The sequence below is a fragment of the Crocodylus porosus genome, unplaced genomic scaffold (assembly GCF_001723895.1).
Source record: "Crocodylus porosus isolate Cpor-Errol unplaced genomic scaffold, CroPor_comp1, whole genome shotgun sequence".
In the NCBI taxonomy this organism is placed as follows: domain Eukaryota; kingdom Metazoa; phylum Chordata; order Crocodylia; family Crocodylidae; genus Crocodylus; species Crocodylus porosus.
This window is the reverse complement of record NW_017728886.1, coordinates 185034503-185052610: the sequence shown is the minus strand read 5'-3', so window position 1 is coordinate 185052610 and position 18108 is coordinate 185034503. Positions and strand designations below refer to the sequence as shown.

Genomic DNA, 18108 nt, shown 5'->3' with positions numbered 1-18108 from the left:
GTAGCCGGGGGAGTAGGGACTTAGCTCAGACAGACAGAGGGGAGGACTCTGTCCATGAGAGCATCCCCTGGTCACTGCTGAGGTTGGTGGAGCCCTTCTTCCCCCCGCTCCCTCGCTGTCTAGTAGGGAGTAGATTTTTGTTCGACCGGACGATCTAGTTTTTATGTTGTAGCCCAGGGGCTTTAGGATTTATGTTTACTGTTTTCACCAGAGGACCGGGTGAGGCTATTAGGGGTGGAGGAGGCCTCATAGGAGATCCACAGTAGCGTGGGGTCTCCCAGCACCAGAGAAAGTGCCGCATTTTGGGGTTATATAGACCCCGGCCCCTCAGTGGGGCAGAGTTGTGTGGGCAAGGGGCCCAGTGTGGGCATGGGCGAGAAGCCTTAGGGAGACTCCACAGTGGTGGGGACCCCCCAGTGCCAGTGAGGGCACTGCAGTTAGGGGTGCACTACCCCATCTCTGAGAGGGGGCAGCAAGGAGCCCTGGAGCTAGGGGGCAGCGAGGAGCCCCAGAGCAGGAGATAGAAGGGGGCAGCGAGGAGCCCCTGGAGTGAGGGAGAGAAGGGGGCAGTGAGGCCCAGGGCTAGCGAAAGAGGGGGCAGTGCGGAGCCCCGGGAGTAAAGAGGAAGGCCAGAAAACAACAAGGCCCAGGTTAAACTACGTCAACTCCATCTGCGAGGCTTGGGCTGCGGTGTAGGGGAGGAAAAGGAGCCGCAGGTAGCGCCCCCATCACCAGGGTGCAGAAAAATGGGCAGCCTCCTGCTGACTACAAACATCTTCTAATCAAATAAGATCAAGGCATGGCAGGCGAGCAAGCAGGCGGTTGACCCATTACAGGAGGGCGGAGTCACTCCCAAAAAGGCTCCAATATTGATACTCCTGTCACCGGAGGGTATGCTAGGAAATGTAATACAAAATTAAATTGAAGTATTAATTTTTTTAACGGGGGGGTGTTATTTAGTCAGTTTGAAGTCAGGCAGAAGGGTGGCACCTTAAAAACTAATTGGTTTAGAGATGCCCTAAGCTTTTGTAGGCAACAGCGTACTTTGTCATAGCGTCTGATGAAGTAGGTTACTGCCTATAAAAGCATATGCCTCTCTAAACCAGTTTATTTCTAAGGTACCAGCCTGCCCTGCTGCCTTTTTATAAGGAAGGTGTGGTCAGAGAATTGTATCTTGTGCTTAGAACAAGGATTTTGAGGGCTCTTGGTTCTGGGGAAGTTCCTACCACAGTCTTGACTCAGCCCCCCCCAAAATCTCTGCCACTTATACAGATGTGATCTATCCTTATTAGAGAAATCTCTTTGTTCCAAAAGAAAAATTTTCAATTTCCAATTTTCTGTATGGAAATTTTCTAGTTGATCTTCTAGGTATTCTGAGCCCAGGTCACTGTGCATCTTAGAACATCGAAATCTAAACCTTTTGCTTTTTCTATGGGAAATCGGTGTAGAGTGTGGAAGACGGGTTTCATACGCTTGTGATAACTGATGTGTTGGCAGAGATGTCTTGCATTGGTCTGCATGAACTGGTGTTTTGTAAATACAAAAGACTTTGTCCTGGGGTATATTGCATTGTTGTAGTTCAACCAACAGGTGGCAAGTGACATAAAAACTAGAAACCTGGTGATTTTAGGATAGGATGAAGTTTCTTAGCCAGTCAGGATTGATGCTATTACTCACAGATGTTAGTATGTGAGTTTAATATATCGGAGAGGACTCTATAAACACTTCTAAGCTGCATGCTGAATTGAACATGTCTTTGGTAAGATTGTACTTTCAACCCAAGGAAATCAATGTAGTTGTGAATTACATTATACAGTAACAGTTCATTTCTTGGTTTCCATTTGGGATTGCTCCAGCTTATTTTAGGTGGAGAAGATTTGTCACACCAAATCGGGACGTTAATCCATTAAATTCCATATCCTTAAAGTTATATTTAAGTATTGAAGGTACTTGCATCCATTTCTGCCATGCCATGTTTTTTTTTAAAAAAATAAGTTCAGCAACCTTTCCCTTCTTCCTAACCCCAAGGTATTTTTATAAAAGAACGTAGCTTTATGAAAAAAATTTACTAGTTTTCTGATTGGCTCTTCTTTATACCAGTTTCATGTTTGAAGATGCGGCTGTAGTCAGAGGAAATTGGGATAGGATAGTCGAAGATGTCGTGTTAATCCTATCACCTTACACTTTTGCATAAGGGCTTTCACTATAGTATCAGTTGCACACATCTTTGAGCACATATCTCTTTGCATGGAGCTGACATTTGGGAGAAATGTTTAAGATTATGCCTTGTCTCCTTATAAAAGAAGGGTTAGCACAAAAGGAAACTGGGTATGTCTAGTCTTTTCTCCTTTGGAGTTAGTGGTGTATCCATGAAAAGGATGCAAATTGTAATGAGGAAAAAGGTAAATCAAATAAGAGTTAAAATGTAACAGAACTACGTGATAGACATGATCCATCAAAAAGGGCGGAAAAGTTTTATAAAGGGTGTTTTGAGGGGAAAAAGAACTGGAGACCACTCAGTTACACAGCTGTTTGTCAAGATGCAATGTGTTCTGTCACTTTTTCCTTTTACATATTGATAAAACTAGATTGTGAATATTAATTTTAATGTTAGATTATCTGTTAAATTCAAAATCCTGTGTGGGAGAAAAGTGATTCCAGGTTATGTTTACCAAAAATTTATTTATTTTTATGGCATTAGTGCTGGGGGCAAAATCATTAAAGCCAATTTTCCTTTCAGTGACCATTCAGGATATGTGAGGCCCCCACCAGTACCTCGCAGTTTAAATAGTGACATCTCGTATTTTGGTGTCGGAGGCAAACAAGCAGTTTTCTTCGTTGGGCAGTCTGCCAGAGTAAGTAGAATGATTTGAAGATTTTAATTTTTAAAATCATGTTACACATTAGCTGATACAATTTTGCTGTTACCCCACACATCATAGAGCTTTTTTTACTACTAGTTAATTGGGGCTCCAAAATTCTTGATTTTAAATTCTTTTTCTTAACAGATGATAAGCAAACCCACAGATTCTCAAGATGTCCATGAGCTTGTACTTTCAAAAGAAGATTTTGAAAAGAAGGAGAAAAACAGGGAAGCAATATACAGTGGATATATTAGAAACAGAAAGGTAAAATACCCTTGATACTTTGTTTTAATTTTAGTTGAATCTCTTCTCTAATGTGTTATATTTAGTACCTCAGTAATTTCTCTGTAAATCCCACAAACATCAGTTACGTTCTGGACTATGAAATATTTTGAAATTTATGATAGCATTTTATAAAGCATTACTCATGTATGATTCTTTTGCCTTTTTTAACCTGAAAGACAGTTGATTCAACATTAAATGGCACGTTTCCTTTGTCACTTGTATCATCTCAAGGAAAGTACTTTTAGCATTTTCTTACTAAGAACTGAAACTATCATTAACTTTGTATCCAGCATTCAGGAAATAATTCCCTTTTTCAAGACTTTGAGGTCTAAACTAGAAATTTTTCCCTCTTGCACCTAGTATATAATAGAGAGCTGCACCTCTATGTGTATGCCTTTATGTGTGTACCTCTGTGTGTCCTGTATATATAACAGAGAGCTACATGCCTGCAATATGTTGCATGTATGGGAAAAGCAAATACCATTGGGGAAAAAACCAATATTTGATGGCTTATTGTGGATGAAATGGGTTAAAGAAGACTATAAATGTAGATGGGTAGTCTTATCCTACTTCTCTTTCCTGATTATTCATTTTGGGCAGGGGAGGGGCACAGTTTGTGCCAGAGTAGATGGGAGACAATAAGGCCTAAGGATAGAGACATAAGAATTATTGGCAAGAGGATAGAGACCAAAGATGTATTCAGGATGCTGTACATTGCAGGGACACATTGGGACAATCTTGGAAATGACAACAAAAAAATGGAAGTAAAGAACTGGCAAGATTTGACATCCTTAGATTCTAAGACTGAAAATATTTGACAGATATGGAGAAGAGGGAGACTGGAAAAAGCTAAAAGAAAAAAATCCAGTTTAGCCATGTTGAGCTTGAGTTACTGACAATGCACAGGGGATGAGTTATCAGAAAGAGAGATGTTTTGTATCACAGTGTGTGTTTACATGTGTGAGTTGATGGTGGAGAAGCATCAATAAAGAGATGGGAGTTGCAAACAAAAGCAGGCAGATTTTAGTCAAAAGTAGAGGATAGAGTTATCAGACTGCCCAAGGAAGTTAAGAGCAGCAAAAGTATGGACAACTCACTAATGCAGAAGCCATTAGAATTAGAGAACCAGGTGACCCAAGATCATGAACATTTAGCAGGGGGTCGTTTAGGAATAATAGACTGGAAAATTATTGTTGTAACCAAATTTAGAATGAAGTATTAGAAACATTACAAAAAATACATAATGTGCAGAAAACTTTGAGTGGTCCAAGCATGAAAAATGAGGCAAAACAGTCAAAGTTTATGGGTAAGCAGCTCAAATGTGTAAATAATGGGAAGAAAAATGAAATCAAAGGTGGGTGTGAGCAGTTCAACATTCAAGTAAATTAAACAAAAATAATCCTGTTAGTTTTTGCAAAAGATATCAGAATTAAATGAGAATGAATTTAGACTGCATGTGTAGTCAATATGGTCCCTTGGCTGTGATCTTCAGCAGGGATGTAGAAGGGCAGCTGGATATAAAAGAAAAGAATCGGGGTATGGAGATGAGATATTCAGAATAATGAATGTAAACCAATGAAACTTAAATAGATGGACCTTGGAATCGGAGGGGGAGCTAGTGGATAAAAGGAAGTTTGGGTGGAGCAGTGAAAATCAGAGATGAAAATTTAATATTTTGGACTGATGCAATTAGGCTAGGATATGGGGCAAAGAGCTTTAATGTTACTATTGATGGCAGGCCTGCATCAGGTGTCATCTTCCTGGAGCAGCCTAGCATTCAACAGTCAACCATGAGAGTGCCAGTTCCACCTGAAAGATGCAGGAATTCTAGGAACTATATTTAAAACCTTCCTGATGGGGAAGTACCGAAAATAGCAAAGGGAAACTATATCTGTCGGTAGACCCTTCCACCCTCTTACCTAGTGAAGTCTCACAAGAATTACATCTCTGCTTCCTTTCAACGATCTTCATTCAGCCATCCAGTAACTGATCTAATGACAGGCTAATGTGCCAGCAGTGTGCTGCTGATGATGACAAACCACTCTACTTATTATCTTACCTACAACCACACTTCAAAGAAATCATTTCATTTCTCAGTGCCAGAGGAAATATGCATGGAGATGTTCAGGTCAGCTTCAACCAGCTTTTCAAGGTGGGAGGCTAGTTGCTGGTGAGCAAAGAACCTGGTAGACTGTCCAAATGTCCACATTGACAATTGATTAATTTAGTTTATTAGGTAAGGATTGCTCTTGGGTTCCTTGATTCCTTTCTGACACTATGGTCTGTGGCAAACTTTGCATTTACCTTGTGCTTAATATATTAATCACTTAATTAAATTGTAATATGCTATACATTCAGACAGTGTATCACCCGATTAATGAGCTGCAAAAATGGTGATCCAACCTCAAAGATGTTATTTGTTAAAAGAAGCTTGACATCCTGACTTATTCAGACCTAGTCTTCCTTGCCTGGTGAGCCCAACCAACTCCAGAGGATGCTGGATATTGGCTTGGAGACATCCAGTGGATGGGGCTCCACTTTAGCATCTCCAGATATTCCTCCCAGTATATGGACAGCGGGAAACAAATGTTCTCCTGGTTACTGCCCTCAAGAGTCAGGGTGAGGCCATGAGGCATCTGAAGGAGATGTGAGAGCTAGCTCTACCTGGGCACACTTGCAAACTACTGAGATCAGATACCAGAAGAGACCATCTGTGGGATCTTGCAAGATGCCCACAAAGTTGACTTCTCCCTGCTGGCCCCCTAGCTAAATCAATGCCCTAAACACCTTCCTCATCCACTGCATCTCGTTTGTCCTGAGAGACTCAGAAGTCCCCAAGATACCTCTCAAGAAAGCAGATGAAATCAAGCAGCGTGTCAAGAACTGGATGAGGCTTTCATTATGGGCTGTCAGTGATGTCCTGCACATATGGCAGTGGGGTGCTAGCATCCCTTACAGGGGAAACCTGCAGTGTCACAGTAGTTATCCTTGCCTTCCATCTCCTAACCTGCCCTGATGACCTGGTGAGCAGCATCAACACCAGAACCCTAAAACAGATCACCAAGAAGAGGATTGCCAGGTTGCCATTCCATAAGGACCTGGCCAGATTCCTGAGTGAATTGCTGGAGGGTGAATTGGGGTAATACAGCAGGGAATTTTCCTTGCTGTGAAACCTGAGTCTGCAATGCCATGCAGTGCGTTGACTGCTGCTGGACATAGTGCAAGGAGTTGGATGCCAGCAAGCACTTCATGGACTGGTGCTTTGTCCACTGGGGCCATTTCAACTGCCTCCTGCTCAATGGTGCCATTCACTTTGGATAACATGGTAGGAGGTGCTGGAGATGCAGGTACCAGAGTGAGACCTTGCCCGATGTCTTGTATGACTATAAGCCCTGTGCAACAGGACTGGCTGGTGAAACCCTTCTCCACAGCAGTTGGGACAGTAGCTGTGAACTGCATGATCCCAGGCTGTGACAGGCAGCTGCATCCAGATACTGTGATGATAGATGAGTAGAATGTAAAGCTTCTGATGATCATCTTGATCATCCTGTTCAAGAACTGGTGGCAGGCTTTTCTCTAAGCTCAAGAGTAAAAGCCTATCAAGTACAGGCCACAGGCTGATACTGTGGAGAAGAAATGGTATGATGTCATGGTACAGGTGCTGACTGTTGAAGCACTTGGAACATGGGACTCAAATAGTGAGTGTCCTGTGAGCCTGACAGGTAACCTCTCAACTATGCACTCCTGGGGGGCAGAGGGGACCTGTGCCTCTCAGGCCTGTGCATGGGGTAGGGGGACTGTTCCCTGCCGCTTCATGTACTCCAAGGGGGGACCTGCACCCACCAATCTGTGTGTGGACCAGGGGATGCAAGTTGCCTGCTTCAGGCTCTGGGTCCCGCCCTGCTGCCTCCCCTGGGGCCTCTGCATCCTGGCGGTGTGACCCAGAGCTACAAAGAATAGCAGAGCTGTGCAGGAAGCCGTCTGCTGCTACAGCTGTGCTCCCCTGACCCCTGCATGCAAGCCTGTGCCACCACCACCACTGCTGCAGCCAGCAGGTAGAGGACACCTCACCAAGGCAATGCAGAGCTTGCAGCAGCAGGCAGCTTCCTGCACAGCCCTGCTGTTCTTTGCAACACCAGGCTACAGAGGCCCTGGCAGGGGAGGAAGCAAGGTCGGAGCCCAAGCCTGAAGTGGGCAGCGCGCAGCCCCCAGCCCGCGCACAGACTTGGGTGGCACTGGTTCCCTCTGCCCCCTGAGAGTGTGCACTGCAGCAGGGAGCTGCCCCCCTGAGCTGCAGCAAACAGTTGGGGGTGGGGAGGGGACAGTGGGGGGAAGCCAGACTCCACTCTGTTGCAGCAGCCACCACCTCCTGTCAGGGGTAGGGGGCTGCAGACCCAGGTCCCTGGCCCTGTAGCCCTGGCAGCTGGGGAACCGCTCCAGCAGGGCTGGGGGAACAGGAGCTGGGGGGGGTGCCCACCAGCAGGGCGGAGGGGCTGTGGAAGGCCTTTCATTTTTAATCATGCATTTTGGGGTCTTAATCAAGAGACTTCACGATTTTCTATCCCTGCGCATTAGGCCCACTCCTCCCCAGTGCCACCCTGTCAGTCCTTCAGGCGGCAACAACAGAAGGGGGAGGAACGGACCAAGGTCAGTGCTGGTGGCCTCGCTCCCGCAGTGTCCTAACCCCGCTGCCCTCCCCCCGCTACTGCTGCCACCTCCAAGAAGCAAAGGGGTGGGGGCAAGGCCAGCTCCAGTGGGCTCACCCTTCCCCCTCCGCTCCATCGTCGCCACCGGCAGGGAGCAGGGTGGGGCAGGGCAAGCCCAGCACTGCTGGCCTCACTCCCCCATTCTGTATGCTTCTGCCACCACCTTCAGAGAGCAGGGTGGCTTCCATCCCCTGTGTCCACACCATCATGGCGGCGCACCACCACCTCCTTTCCCAATGCTGTATTCACACAGATTGGCTGTTTCAGTCAGCCAGTCATAGCGCAGAGTAAAGCATTATGGACAGACAGACAGGTGAAGGCTTTTATAATATTAGAATGCTGAAAGACTGTTTCATTTGGTAATTTAATTGAACCATTAATGTCTTCCATGTGATGTCTGACATTGCAATAGTATTCTGGATTTTTTGCATCCATATGCTGGTAGGATTTTTTTTTTCTTACTCATTTCTGAGTGATGTACAGTTGCATTTTTTATTTTTATTTTTTTTTATTTTTTCCTTTATTTTTAGCCAGCTGATTCTACTCACATCACCACTGATGATGAAAGGTTCCTACATAACCTCATAATTGAAGAAAGGGACAAGAAGAGTTTCACAGCAGTTGTCATTACAGGTGTACAACCACAACACATACAGTACTTGAAAAACTATTTTCATCTTTGGACAAGGCAATTGGCGTAAGTCAGCAGTACTGCCTTATTGAAAAGCGGGAGTGGGAGCAGGTGGGGAAGGAGGAAATACATGAAGAAAATTTCTGTCTTTTAAAAAGGAAGTGAATAGGAGTTGGGAAGGTTGGGAAGTGAGGTTGGGTTGGGCAGAAGGAGGACACTTAGGTGAAAGGCAGAGAGTTGGGAGATGGTGGAGTGGGATGGAATTATTTTAATTTTGGGGTATTGTTTAGGGTGGTTGTTTTGTTATATACTATGTACTCTGTGGCACAGAGTGCATGCTTGGCAAGTTTGCAGATTATACCATACTGTGGGGAGTAGTAGATAGTCTGGAAGTCTGGGCTAGGATTCAGAGTGACCTAGACAAATTGGAGGAATGGGGCCAAAAGGACTTTCATAAAGTTAAACAAGGACAAATGCAAAGTCCTGCACTTAGCACAGAACAATCCCATGCATTAGTACAGGCTAGGGGCTGACTGGCTGCTGAGCAGCTCTACAGAAAAAGACCTGGGGGGGTTATAGTGCACAATTAACTGGATATGAGCCAATAGTGTGCCCTTCTTGCTAAGAAGGCTAACAATATCCTGTGCTGCATTGGTAGGAGTGCTGCCAGTGGGTTAAGGGAAATGATTATTCCCCTCTGTTCAGCACTGGTGAGGACACATCTGGAGTACTGTGTCCAGTTTTGGACACCCCACCCCCCCCACCGCAGAGAACATGTGTAAGATCGGAGAGAGTCCAGTGGAGGGCAACAAGTGATGAGGGGGCTGGAGGACATGACTTTTCAGGAAACTGGGCTTATTTAGCCTAGGGAAGAGAAGATTGAGGGGATTTAACTATCTGAAGGGGAGCTCGAAAGAGGATGGAGCTAAACTGTTCTCAGCAGTGGCAGATGACAGAACAGGGGGCAACAGTCTCAGGTTGCAGCAAGGGAAGTTTAGGCTGGTTACTAGGAAGTATTTTCTCACTAGGAGGGTAGTAAAACACTGGTATGAGTAACCCAGAGAAGTGATGGAATCTTCATCCTTGGAGGTTTTTAAGACCCAGCTAGACAAAGCCTTGGCTGGGATGATCTAGTTGGGGATGGTCCTGCTCTGAGCAGGTGTTGAACTAGATGATCACCTCAGGTCCCTTCCAACCCTGAAATTTTATGATCTTATCTTATTTTAATAATATATTCTGTTTCTAAAAGCTGTTTTATATTGTATTGTAAACTGCCCTTACCTTGTTTTGTGAAAAGCAGCATATCAGTTAATAATACATACATTTAAATATTACATACATGTAATTGTAATATTTATTAATTACATTTTTAAGACGCCAGGTCATACATAATACCATGTTTTTTTGTAATTTGTGTTTGGATATTCTATTGATAATGGTCACACTACATATTTTAGTAATACAAAAATGTTGGAGTTTGGATTGGTTGTTTTGCTGTGCTGATTCTGTTTAAAAAATAAAAAAAAAATAAAAAAACCAAGAAAACAGGAGGCCTACCCAGACGGTTGACCTTAAGCGTCTTTTAATGAAACATTTTTATGCATTTGCTAATTTTACGTGAGTAGTCCCATTGACTTCAGTGCATCAGTAATACAGGTGTGCCAATACATTGGTCTGGTATCAGATCGGCACCAATATAAAGAAAATTGAGTGTATCAGAAATTGGCATATGTGGCCGATTAATTTGGCCAATAAATGCAGCTTCAGCGCAGCACATAAGCAGCAAGGAGCATATCCTGGCAGCTTGAAGAGCTGCGTGCAGCTGGTAAGTCTGTTGTGGTGAAAGGGAAGGGGGGAGGGAATGATTATGGGGGGCAGATCAAGGCCCCCACAGTGAGGAGGAGTGGGGCAGGCTGGAGCAGGCACTACCCTGCCAGGGTGGGGTGGTTACGGGACAGATCCATAGCTTGTGTGGGGGTAGGGGAGGCCCAGCTGCTGTGAACATCCTAGGAGAGCACTGTGGGGGGGTGGGCATGTGCCCCCCAGATTTGCGCAGGGTGTGGGCGGGGTAGGCTGCAATTGTGGGCTGGGGTTGTGCCGGGCTCTTCATGGTGCGTGGAGAGGCATGGTTGGGCCATAGTTGCGCTCAGGGTGGATGGCAGTGGCAGCACTGGGAGGGAAGCTATGGGAGGGCTACGGCGAAATTTGTGATGGCTGCAGGCTCCCCCTCCCCCTATAACCTCCTTCTAGTGCTGCCGCCGCCCGCCCAGCCCAGCCCCACTGGGAAGAGCCTGGCACAGCCGCAGCTGCAGCCCACCCTACCTGCACCCTGCACATATCCAGAGGCACATGCCTCCGGCCCCCGCCCGGGGTTGAACACAGCAGCAGGAGTCATCTCCCCCCCACACTTCTCTACACCCCCCCCCCAGATGAGCCACAGCTCCATCCTGCACCTGCCCCTGCTCCACTCCTCTCACCACAGGGGTCTTGATCGTTCGCCCCTTCCCTCCACACACCATTTCCACCACAACAGATTTACCAGCTGCACGCAGCTCTTCATGCTGTATCAGAAATTGGATCAGTATTGGTTGATATGCCTTCTTAAAAATCAGCTATCAGTATTGGCCCCCAAAATCTCTATCTGTGCACCCCTAATGAGTAACACTATGGAAGAAACATATAGCTTTAAAGATGGTAGGACTTTTCTGTAAATGGTAGTTTTATTTCTTTGAAATCAGGTATGTTAACACCATTTATATTATAAATAATACTCCAGTCCCTTTCTGCTACTGAGTAACCTAACACTTTCCAAGTCTATAAATACAATCTGTATGAATTCTCATTGGAAGGGGTCTATTTAAATTGCGGTAATTTTCTCAGGGTGTTTGCGGCATAAAGAGCAAATTCCACGGATATTTCCTGGATATTCTTCAGCAGCCCCGCCGCTGGGTGTTGATTGGCAGAGAGGCATATACTGTATAATTTAATAGCAAATTCCATGGCAAATAAATTATACCATGTAATTTATCATATTATTAGACTACAGAATCCCAAAACTCCTTTACATTTAAAGGCGTTTGGCATTCTTTGACAAAGTTTACGTAAGCAGCACATTTGTTGTTATGCTCTTTTTGCCATCCAGGAATTGATTTAATTAGCTGAGGGTCAAAAGTCAGAAAAAGCACCTGATTTGCATAAAAAAATTGAACAGCACAAAAAAAAAAAAAGTAGGCAGTCGGTTGCTTAAATCAAGAGCGTAGTGACTGATCATATTTGTAGTACTGATTTAACTTTGCAGCTGTTGCCTGGAACAGTTCTTATCTGTGCTGGTTTTCAGTTTGACAGTCTGTATCTTTGACCCGACTTACCAAATCCACCAGTTTATGTGCTTTGTGAATCAAAACTGCCAATTTTTCAAACCACATTAGATGCTCCACAAACTGTATCGCATTTTCAGGCACAAACTTAATTTGATCTTCAACGTTGCCCTGTTTTAAGAGATCACATAGTTTAAGCATATACTTTGTGCCAGGCATGATTTCAAACTTGTTGCACACAAATTGCTGGTGGTACTTAATATTCTTTGCATGGTAACAAACTTCATTAAACCATAAATTCCACCTTGTAAACACTGGTTCTGGTGGAAGTGACACTGTTGCATTTAGATCCCTGTGTTGATTGGCAATCCGCATATCAAAGTTTACAGCCTGATCAATGTTTGAATGCTTTTCTAAAAGAGGAAACCAGGATATCCACATCAGAAAAGCGTGCATGCCAGATATCACTTGCTAAAGAGAATGTGTGTATTGTAGGTAATGTGAATTGGGTTGGGCGTTACTCCATGGAGCACATTAGTGAATGCTTTGCACATATACATTGCATTATCAGAAATGATGAGATCTTGTTAAAGTTGAAGCTGTAGTTTACAACAGCCATCACTACAACTTGTGCTATAGTTGAAAAATTTATAGACTTGAGTTGAACCAGCTCTGTTTAAAAAACAGATAGGTCACAGTCTTTCCAGCTCCCAGGTACGAATAAAATATGGAGTACATTGTTATCCTGTGCATCTGTTGCTTTGTCTGCTACAACTGAAATTGAATCATATTCTAACAGTGCAGATTTTGTAGACTGAATATGGAAAGCAAGTACTTCTGGTAGATGAACCTGGCAAAGTTTGTTTGCATGTGGCAAACATCCAGCATTTGAAAAGTGCTTGTTAAAGTACTCCCTTAGTTTCAAGTTATCTCTTCCCCCCCCCCCCCCAAAAAAATATGCTGGCATCAGTGAATGTCTCCACTAACTTGAATGTAGCTTCTCTTGTTAAACTGCTTTCAGTGGCTCTTTTAAACATTGAGGTTATTGTTCTTTGTTTTTTGTTGTGACCTGAAGTCTTTCACTTCATATGCAATTTGGACTCTAAATGGCTATCAGTGATGTTTTTTCTCAATGCATCACAAGTCACATTGCAAAGTGAACAAAATAATTTACCACCAACTGAATATAAGGTTCCTACAGGGAACTGTGTTACACAATCCTGAGCTAAAATGTATTTAGCATTTTTATTTATTTTCAGTCTTCAGACTTCAAACTAGTGCATTTAAGATGGCACTGAAACATTTCACTCTACCTTATTGACTGATGCCTTCACTTGGTCTAGGTTACTACAAGTGGACAGTAACTCTCAATCATGATCTATGACTGTGGTGATATTGTTGAATTGTCTGTGTATTGCAGTAAGCATCGGGACATTCTAAAACAGCGTATTACAGAAATAATACACGTATAATTTTAAGTTGATTTCTTAGACAATCCCATATTTCCTGGTTAATAGAAGACAATGCCATATTTCATATTTTCCATGCAGTCTGTGGAACCATGATTTAAGTAGGCTCCTACTCATTGGCCACCATAGGTAAAAACTTATTTGCAACTGAAAGCTGTTCTACATTGAAGACCAAGTAAAAAAGTTTGCAGATCCTTGTAAAGAGGTTTGACTTTTTTTATACAGTCAGATAGTTTCAGCGACTTGAATTTTGTCTGTAAATAGTTATGTAGGCTTTAACAAGGCTGCATATGTGGCTAAAGTTAGACATGTCCAAAAGTCTCCCTATTTGAAACCTGAATGGTTGGTTTATTACTGGTACATTGGAGTAAATGAACTACTTGCATATGTTTAGTCCCTTAAGTAAAAAGTATGAAAATACTTACAAAAGGGTTTGATGATTTTTTTTTTTTTATACAAGTTCCTAAGAATGCTGAAAACAGTACAGAATCTAACAGATTGCAGGTTTTTTAGGACTTCGGAATATCAGACCAAGGAAGAATTATAGCTTGACAAATTTCTCTAATGCTTTGGTCCTTTCTCCCACAGACAACGTACACATTATCAGTTTATATGGTTATTACTGCACCATATTGCCTTTTTGTGTTTAAAAAAAAAAAAATTGTTCTAACTATTGTACTTGGGCACTTACCTACATGCAAGGAGCCTGCTCCAACGTTCAGGAGCATGTAAATTGATGCACTTTGGCAGCCTTGTGCATCATGTATCAGTGGTGCAGCACACCTCTGTGCTGAGAAAATGATGGTGGTGTACTTTGAACTAAAACACTCTCAGTATGCTTTAGTTCAGAGTGCATCACTGTGTGGCAGCGGGAGTCTCCCACAGGGCTCGGAAATGCTGGGGGTGAACCCTGGCATTTCCAAAAAGGAGAGCAGGGCCACCCATGCCCTGGGAAACTTACCTCCCGGTCAGGCTAGGGCAGAGTTAGAGCCATGCGAGCCAGCATTTCGACGGTTCTTCAAGTAGCTGCTTCCTGGGCGGGGTGGCGGCCAGCTGATTGTCAGCTGGGGCCGCTGCTATGGGAGATTTAAAAACCCCGCCAGAAGCCAGCAGGGAGGAAAAGTCAGCTGGAAACATGCTGGGCGCTTTGAGACTCGGCGCATCAGCAGGAATGGCCCTGGAGCCACTGCCCCACAGCAGAGGAGCGGGAGCGGTGGCTGGCACCCAGCTGGGGATGGGCAGCTCTCAGCCCCAGAGCATTAGGGCTCCAAGGTGGTGATCTTCCTTGTGAGGATCACCTAACTGTAGCAGCTCAGACCCTGAGGGCAGGGTCTGGAGCCTCAGGACCGAGGTAGTATCCCAGCGGCCAGCCGGATTGTTGGTGCCCACACTTGTGGGGTGGGTACCCTCTTGGGGCAAGAGCACAAAGACCTTAGTGGCTGGCAAGTGGATGGGGTGTAGGGGAGGCAGAGCCCTGAGGACCACCGCAGTGCATCCATGAGTATCCTGTCTTTAGGTCAACAGGGGAAAAAAACACCACTGAACCATCTCCTTTACATATTCCATCAAGTTGTGGCAGGTGAGTTGAGGGGACCCTGGCTGCAGGGCAGGACTATACTCACAGTGCCAACTCGGGGTGCCACATGCTGCCATTTTCTCAATGTGGAAGCATGCTGCACTGCTGATGCATGTACTCCCAACATGGCCCCAGGCACTTTTTTTAATAAGTGCAGTTTGCTGATTAAATGTGCCTGGAGTTACATCAGGAGCATGTGTAAAAATGTACCGTGTGACCATTATGAAGCTAATTGATGTCAGAATTAGTAAATATACCTAGCTTTCAAATGGCACTTCTTATCTGTACATCTCACAACAGTTTACTCTACTTTTTGTTATTTTATGCCTCGCAATAAGAGACAGTCACTCAGGCAGTACATTTTCATACTCTGTTACATGTCACCCTTAACCGTGAAAGATAGCAAGTGATTATCTTCCTGTTTCCCGAGTCTTTCTTCATATCCAAATGCTGCTATTTCTGTTTTGATAAGTCTGCTAGCAAATACGTGTATCTCTGTAGATCAATAGCTTAGTACTTTACTTTTGCTGAAAAATTTTTTAAAAAACCAACTTTTTTTGTATAACATATGAATATATTTAGGCTTTGTAAAAGTTGTATTTTTATTATTTTTATCTTGTGCTTTTTTTTTATTTATTTAAAAATATATAAACCTCAGACATATCTACCACTACTATATCCATGGACCAAAAGGAAATGAAATTAGTGCAGCTATAAAGGAAGCAAGTCCTTTCAACAACATTGATATTGAGGTAGGATATACAGAAAAGCCTTATTGTTGTTACTTATTCACATGTTACTAACATATCACTTTAGTCATATTTGTTGTTAATTGTTTGGAAATGCTGTGGTATTTTGAAAAGTATACAGTTTCCACTGAAAATTAAGATAATACAGCAGTTTACTAATCTGATGCTGGAACTTTGCTTTATTTCACTGATGTGCTTGCTGCCATTTCTGATATTTTACTCTGATTTATAGTTTCATCTAAGGAAAAAAATATTTTTTACCTTCTAGATCTCAATGTTTGAAAAAGGAAAGATACCAAAGATTGTCAATCTTAGAGAGATCAAAGATGACATGCAGACATTGTATATAAAGACTGCAGCAGATGGCTTTGAGTTTAAGGCACAAGTTGAAGGGGAAGGTATAGTGGAAGGCATCATCCGCTATCATCCTTTCTTATATGATAAAGAAACTTATCCTGATGACCCATGCTTTCCATCAAGTAAGTCAGTTAAATTTCATTATTTACCCCAAAACAGTATTCTTTAAATATGTAATATATCATCTTTTTCAATAAATAAGATCATTTATCATTATATGTAGACTCTACATAAAAGATTAGAGGTTAATTTTTACAATTTCAAATTGTGGGAAAATCTGCATTCTTTTTGTGTGTCATTTCTACTATATTAGGAATTAACATGGGAACTACAAATAGCAACAAAATGACAGGAAGGTAGAGCAGTTTAAATCTTTAAGTCATGAACTGTATCAGGATGGGCAAAATATGGATGAATCCAGCCCACCAACTGATTTGGATCTGGCCTGTAGGAGATGTCTGCCAATTGATTTGATTCAGCCCGCAACTGCCCCCACAGCATGGGGCTGAGCCCAGCGTGGGGCAGCCCATGCCTACTGGCCCAGCCCCAGCCAGCATCTGGCAGGGCTGCTCCCAGTACAGCTGCCTAGGTGCTGCTCTGCTCCCCTTGCCTCCAGCAGCTCCTCCTCCTGCTCCTGCATGCAGGGCTCTGGCTCCACCTCCCAGCTGCCTTCCACTCACTTGACTACCTGCACTAGGCAGGCAGAGTAGATGGAAGGCATCCATGAGCTGGGGCAGGAGCTACCTGCCTGAAGCTTCCTCCCAGCCAGGGGCAGGAGGAGGAGCCACTGGAGACAAAGGGAGCAGAGCAGCACAAATGACTGCAGTGGCACCAGGAACAGCCCCACCAGAAGTTGTACATGCTGGCTGGGGCTGGAGTGCAATATGGGCTGACCTAGGTGGGAGCGACTTGGGCTCAGCCCCATTTGGAGCAGTGCAGGAGGTAGCCATGGACCACACAGCAGAGCTCATCCAGGCAGTACATGTCCCTTGCCCCCTCTTCCCTCTCCATCCCACCAGCTCCCAGGACCTAGTGCCCAGGCAACCTCCCCCCCACCCCTGCATGCTTACAAACACCTATGCATACCCCCCACACACACACACATCTTTGACCCTCGCCCTGCCCACCATAGGGCATGGGCCATCCTATGATCCCAGCCTCACCTGCCTATCTTGCTCCCAAACACATCTCCCTGTGCGCCCTCAGCGCCGTCCCACACAGGGAGTTTTAGTGAGTTGTTGCAGTGGAGCAGGGAGGTGCTGACCTGGCCCACAACAATTAGTCAGAACTCCATATATGGCTCCTGGGCCCAAATAGTTGCACAGCCCCAAACTAAATTAATTGGAGGCTTTGGAAAGCTACTGTTAAAATCTGTAGTATTGTCGTTTTATATTTAAATAGCACTTATTTTAAATGATGCTATAGCTAGAATACCTTACTTGAATTTTACATTAACTGTAATAGCCAAAAAGCAAATTCTTGAAAATTAAAACCCTGATCTGTTCATGTTGGGATCAAGCATATGAATTCACTTGCCGTAATATTTTTTCCTATGGCCCCAAGGCAGCAGAGTTGGGAATTAGTTACAAAGAGGTCGCTTCAGGGAGACGAGAGGCTTCAAGATCTGTAGACTGCTATTGGGTTGACCAATTCCTCCAGTCCTCCCGTCCCCTCCCTGATGGAGCCCAAGAAGTGACATGAAATGCCTCAGTTACTTTGGTTTCATCCAGGGTCATTTTTATGAGGTTTGGCCAGTTTGTATGGTATTATACATTGTTGGCTTGGTCACCTTTTTAAAGGACTCTTAAATTACTGAAAGCTGCCTGTGCTCTTAGGAGTGTAGGCTCTACAGGTTTCCAACTGTAAGTGCTGATGGACTGTAGCTTTGTTGAAGCATTTCAGCCTTCTCGTTTTATAGTATTTCATTACATTCACTGGTTTACATTGTAAATATAGCACAGACTATTTGCTTACTGGTTTTGTATTTCATGGTTTCATAGTAGCTAGAGTCGGAAGGGACCTAGGTAGATCATCTAGTCCGACCCCCTGCCTTGGCAGGAAAGAGCACTGGGGTCCCCTGGAAGCCGGTCCCAGGCCCTAGCCGCCCTGACTGTGAAGTAGCGCCTCCTAATATCTAATCTAAACCTACCCTCC

At 44.1% G+C, this 18108-nt stretch overlaps 1 protein-coding gene across 1 annotated transcript in view; it reads left to right on the top strand.

Annotated features, from left to right (window-relative positions):
- Positions 1 to 18108, top strand: part of SMCHD1 (structural maintenance of chromosomes flexible hinge domain containing 1) — a 130921-nt gene that overhangs the window by 33148 nt on the left and 79665 nt on the right. The window contains exons 6-10 of the mRNA XM_019546670.1: positions 2741 to 2855; positions 3009 to 3128; positions 8386 to 8552; positions 15507 to 15600; positions 15866 to 16076. Coding sequence (XP_019402215.1) covers positions 2741 to 2855; positions 3009 to 3128; positions 8386 to 8552; positions 15507 to 15600; positions 15866 to 16076 — 707 coding nt within the window. The remainder of the gene's footprint in view (positions 1 to 2740; positions 2856 to 3008; positions 3129 to 8385; positions 8553 to 15506; positions 15601 to 15865; positions 16077 to 18108) is intronic.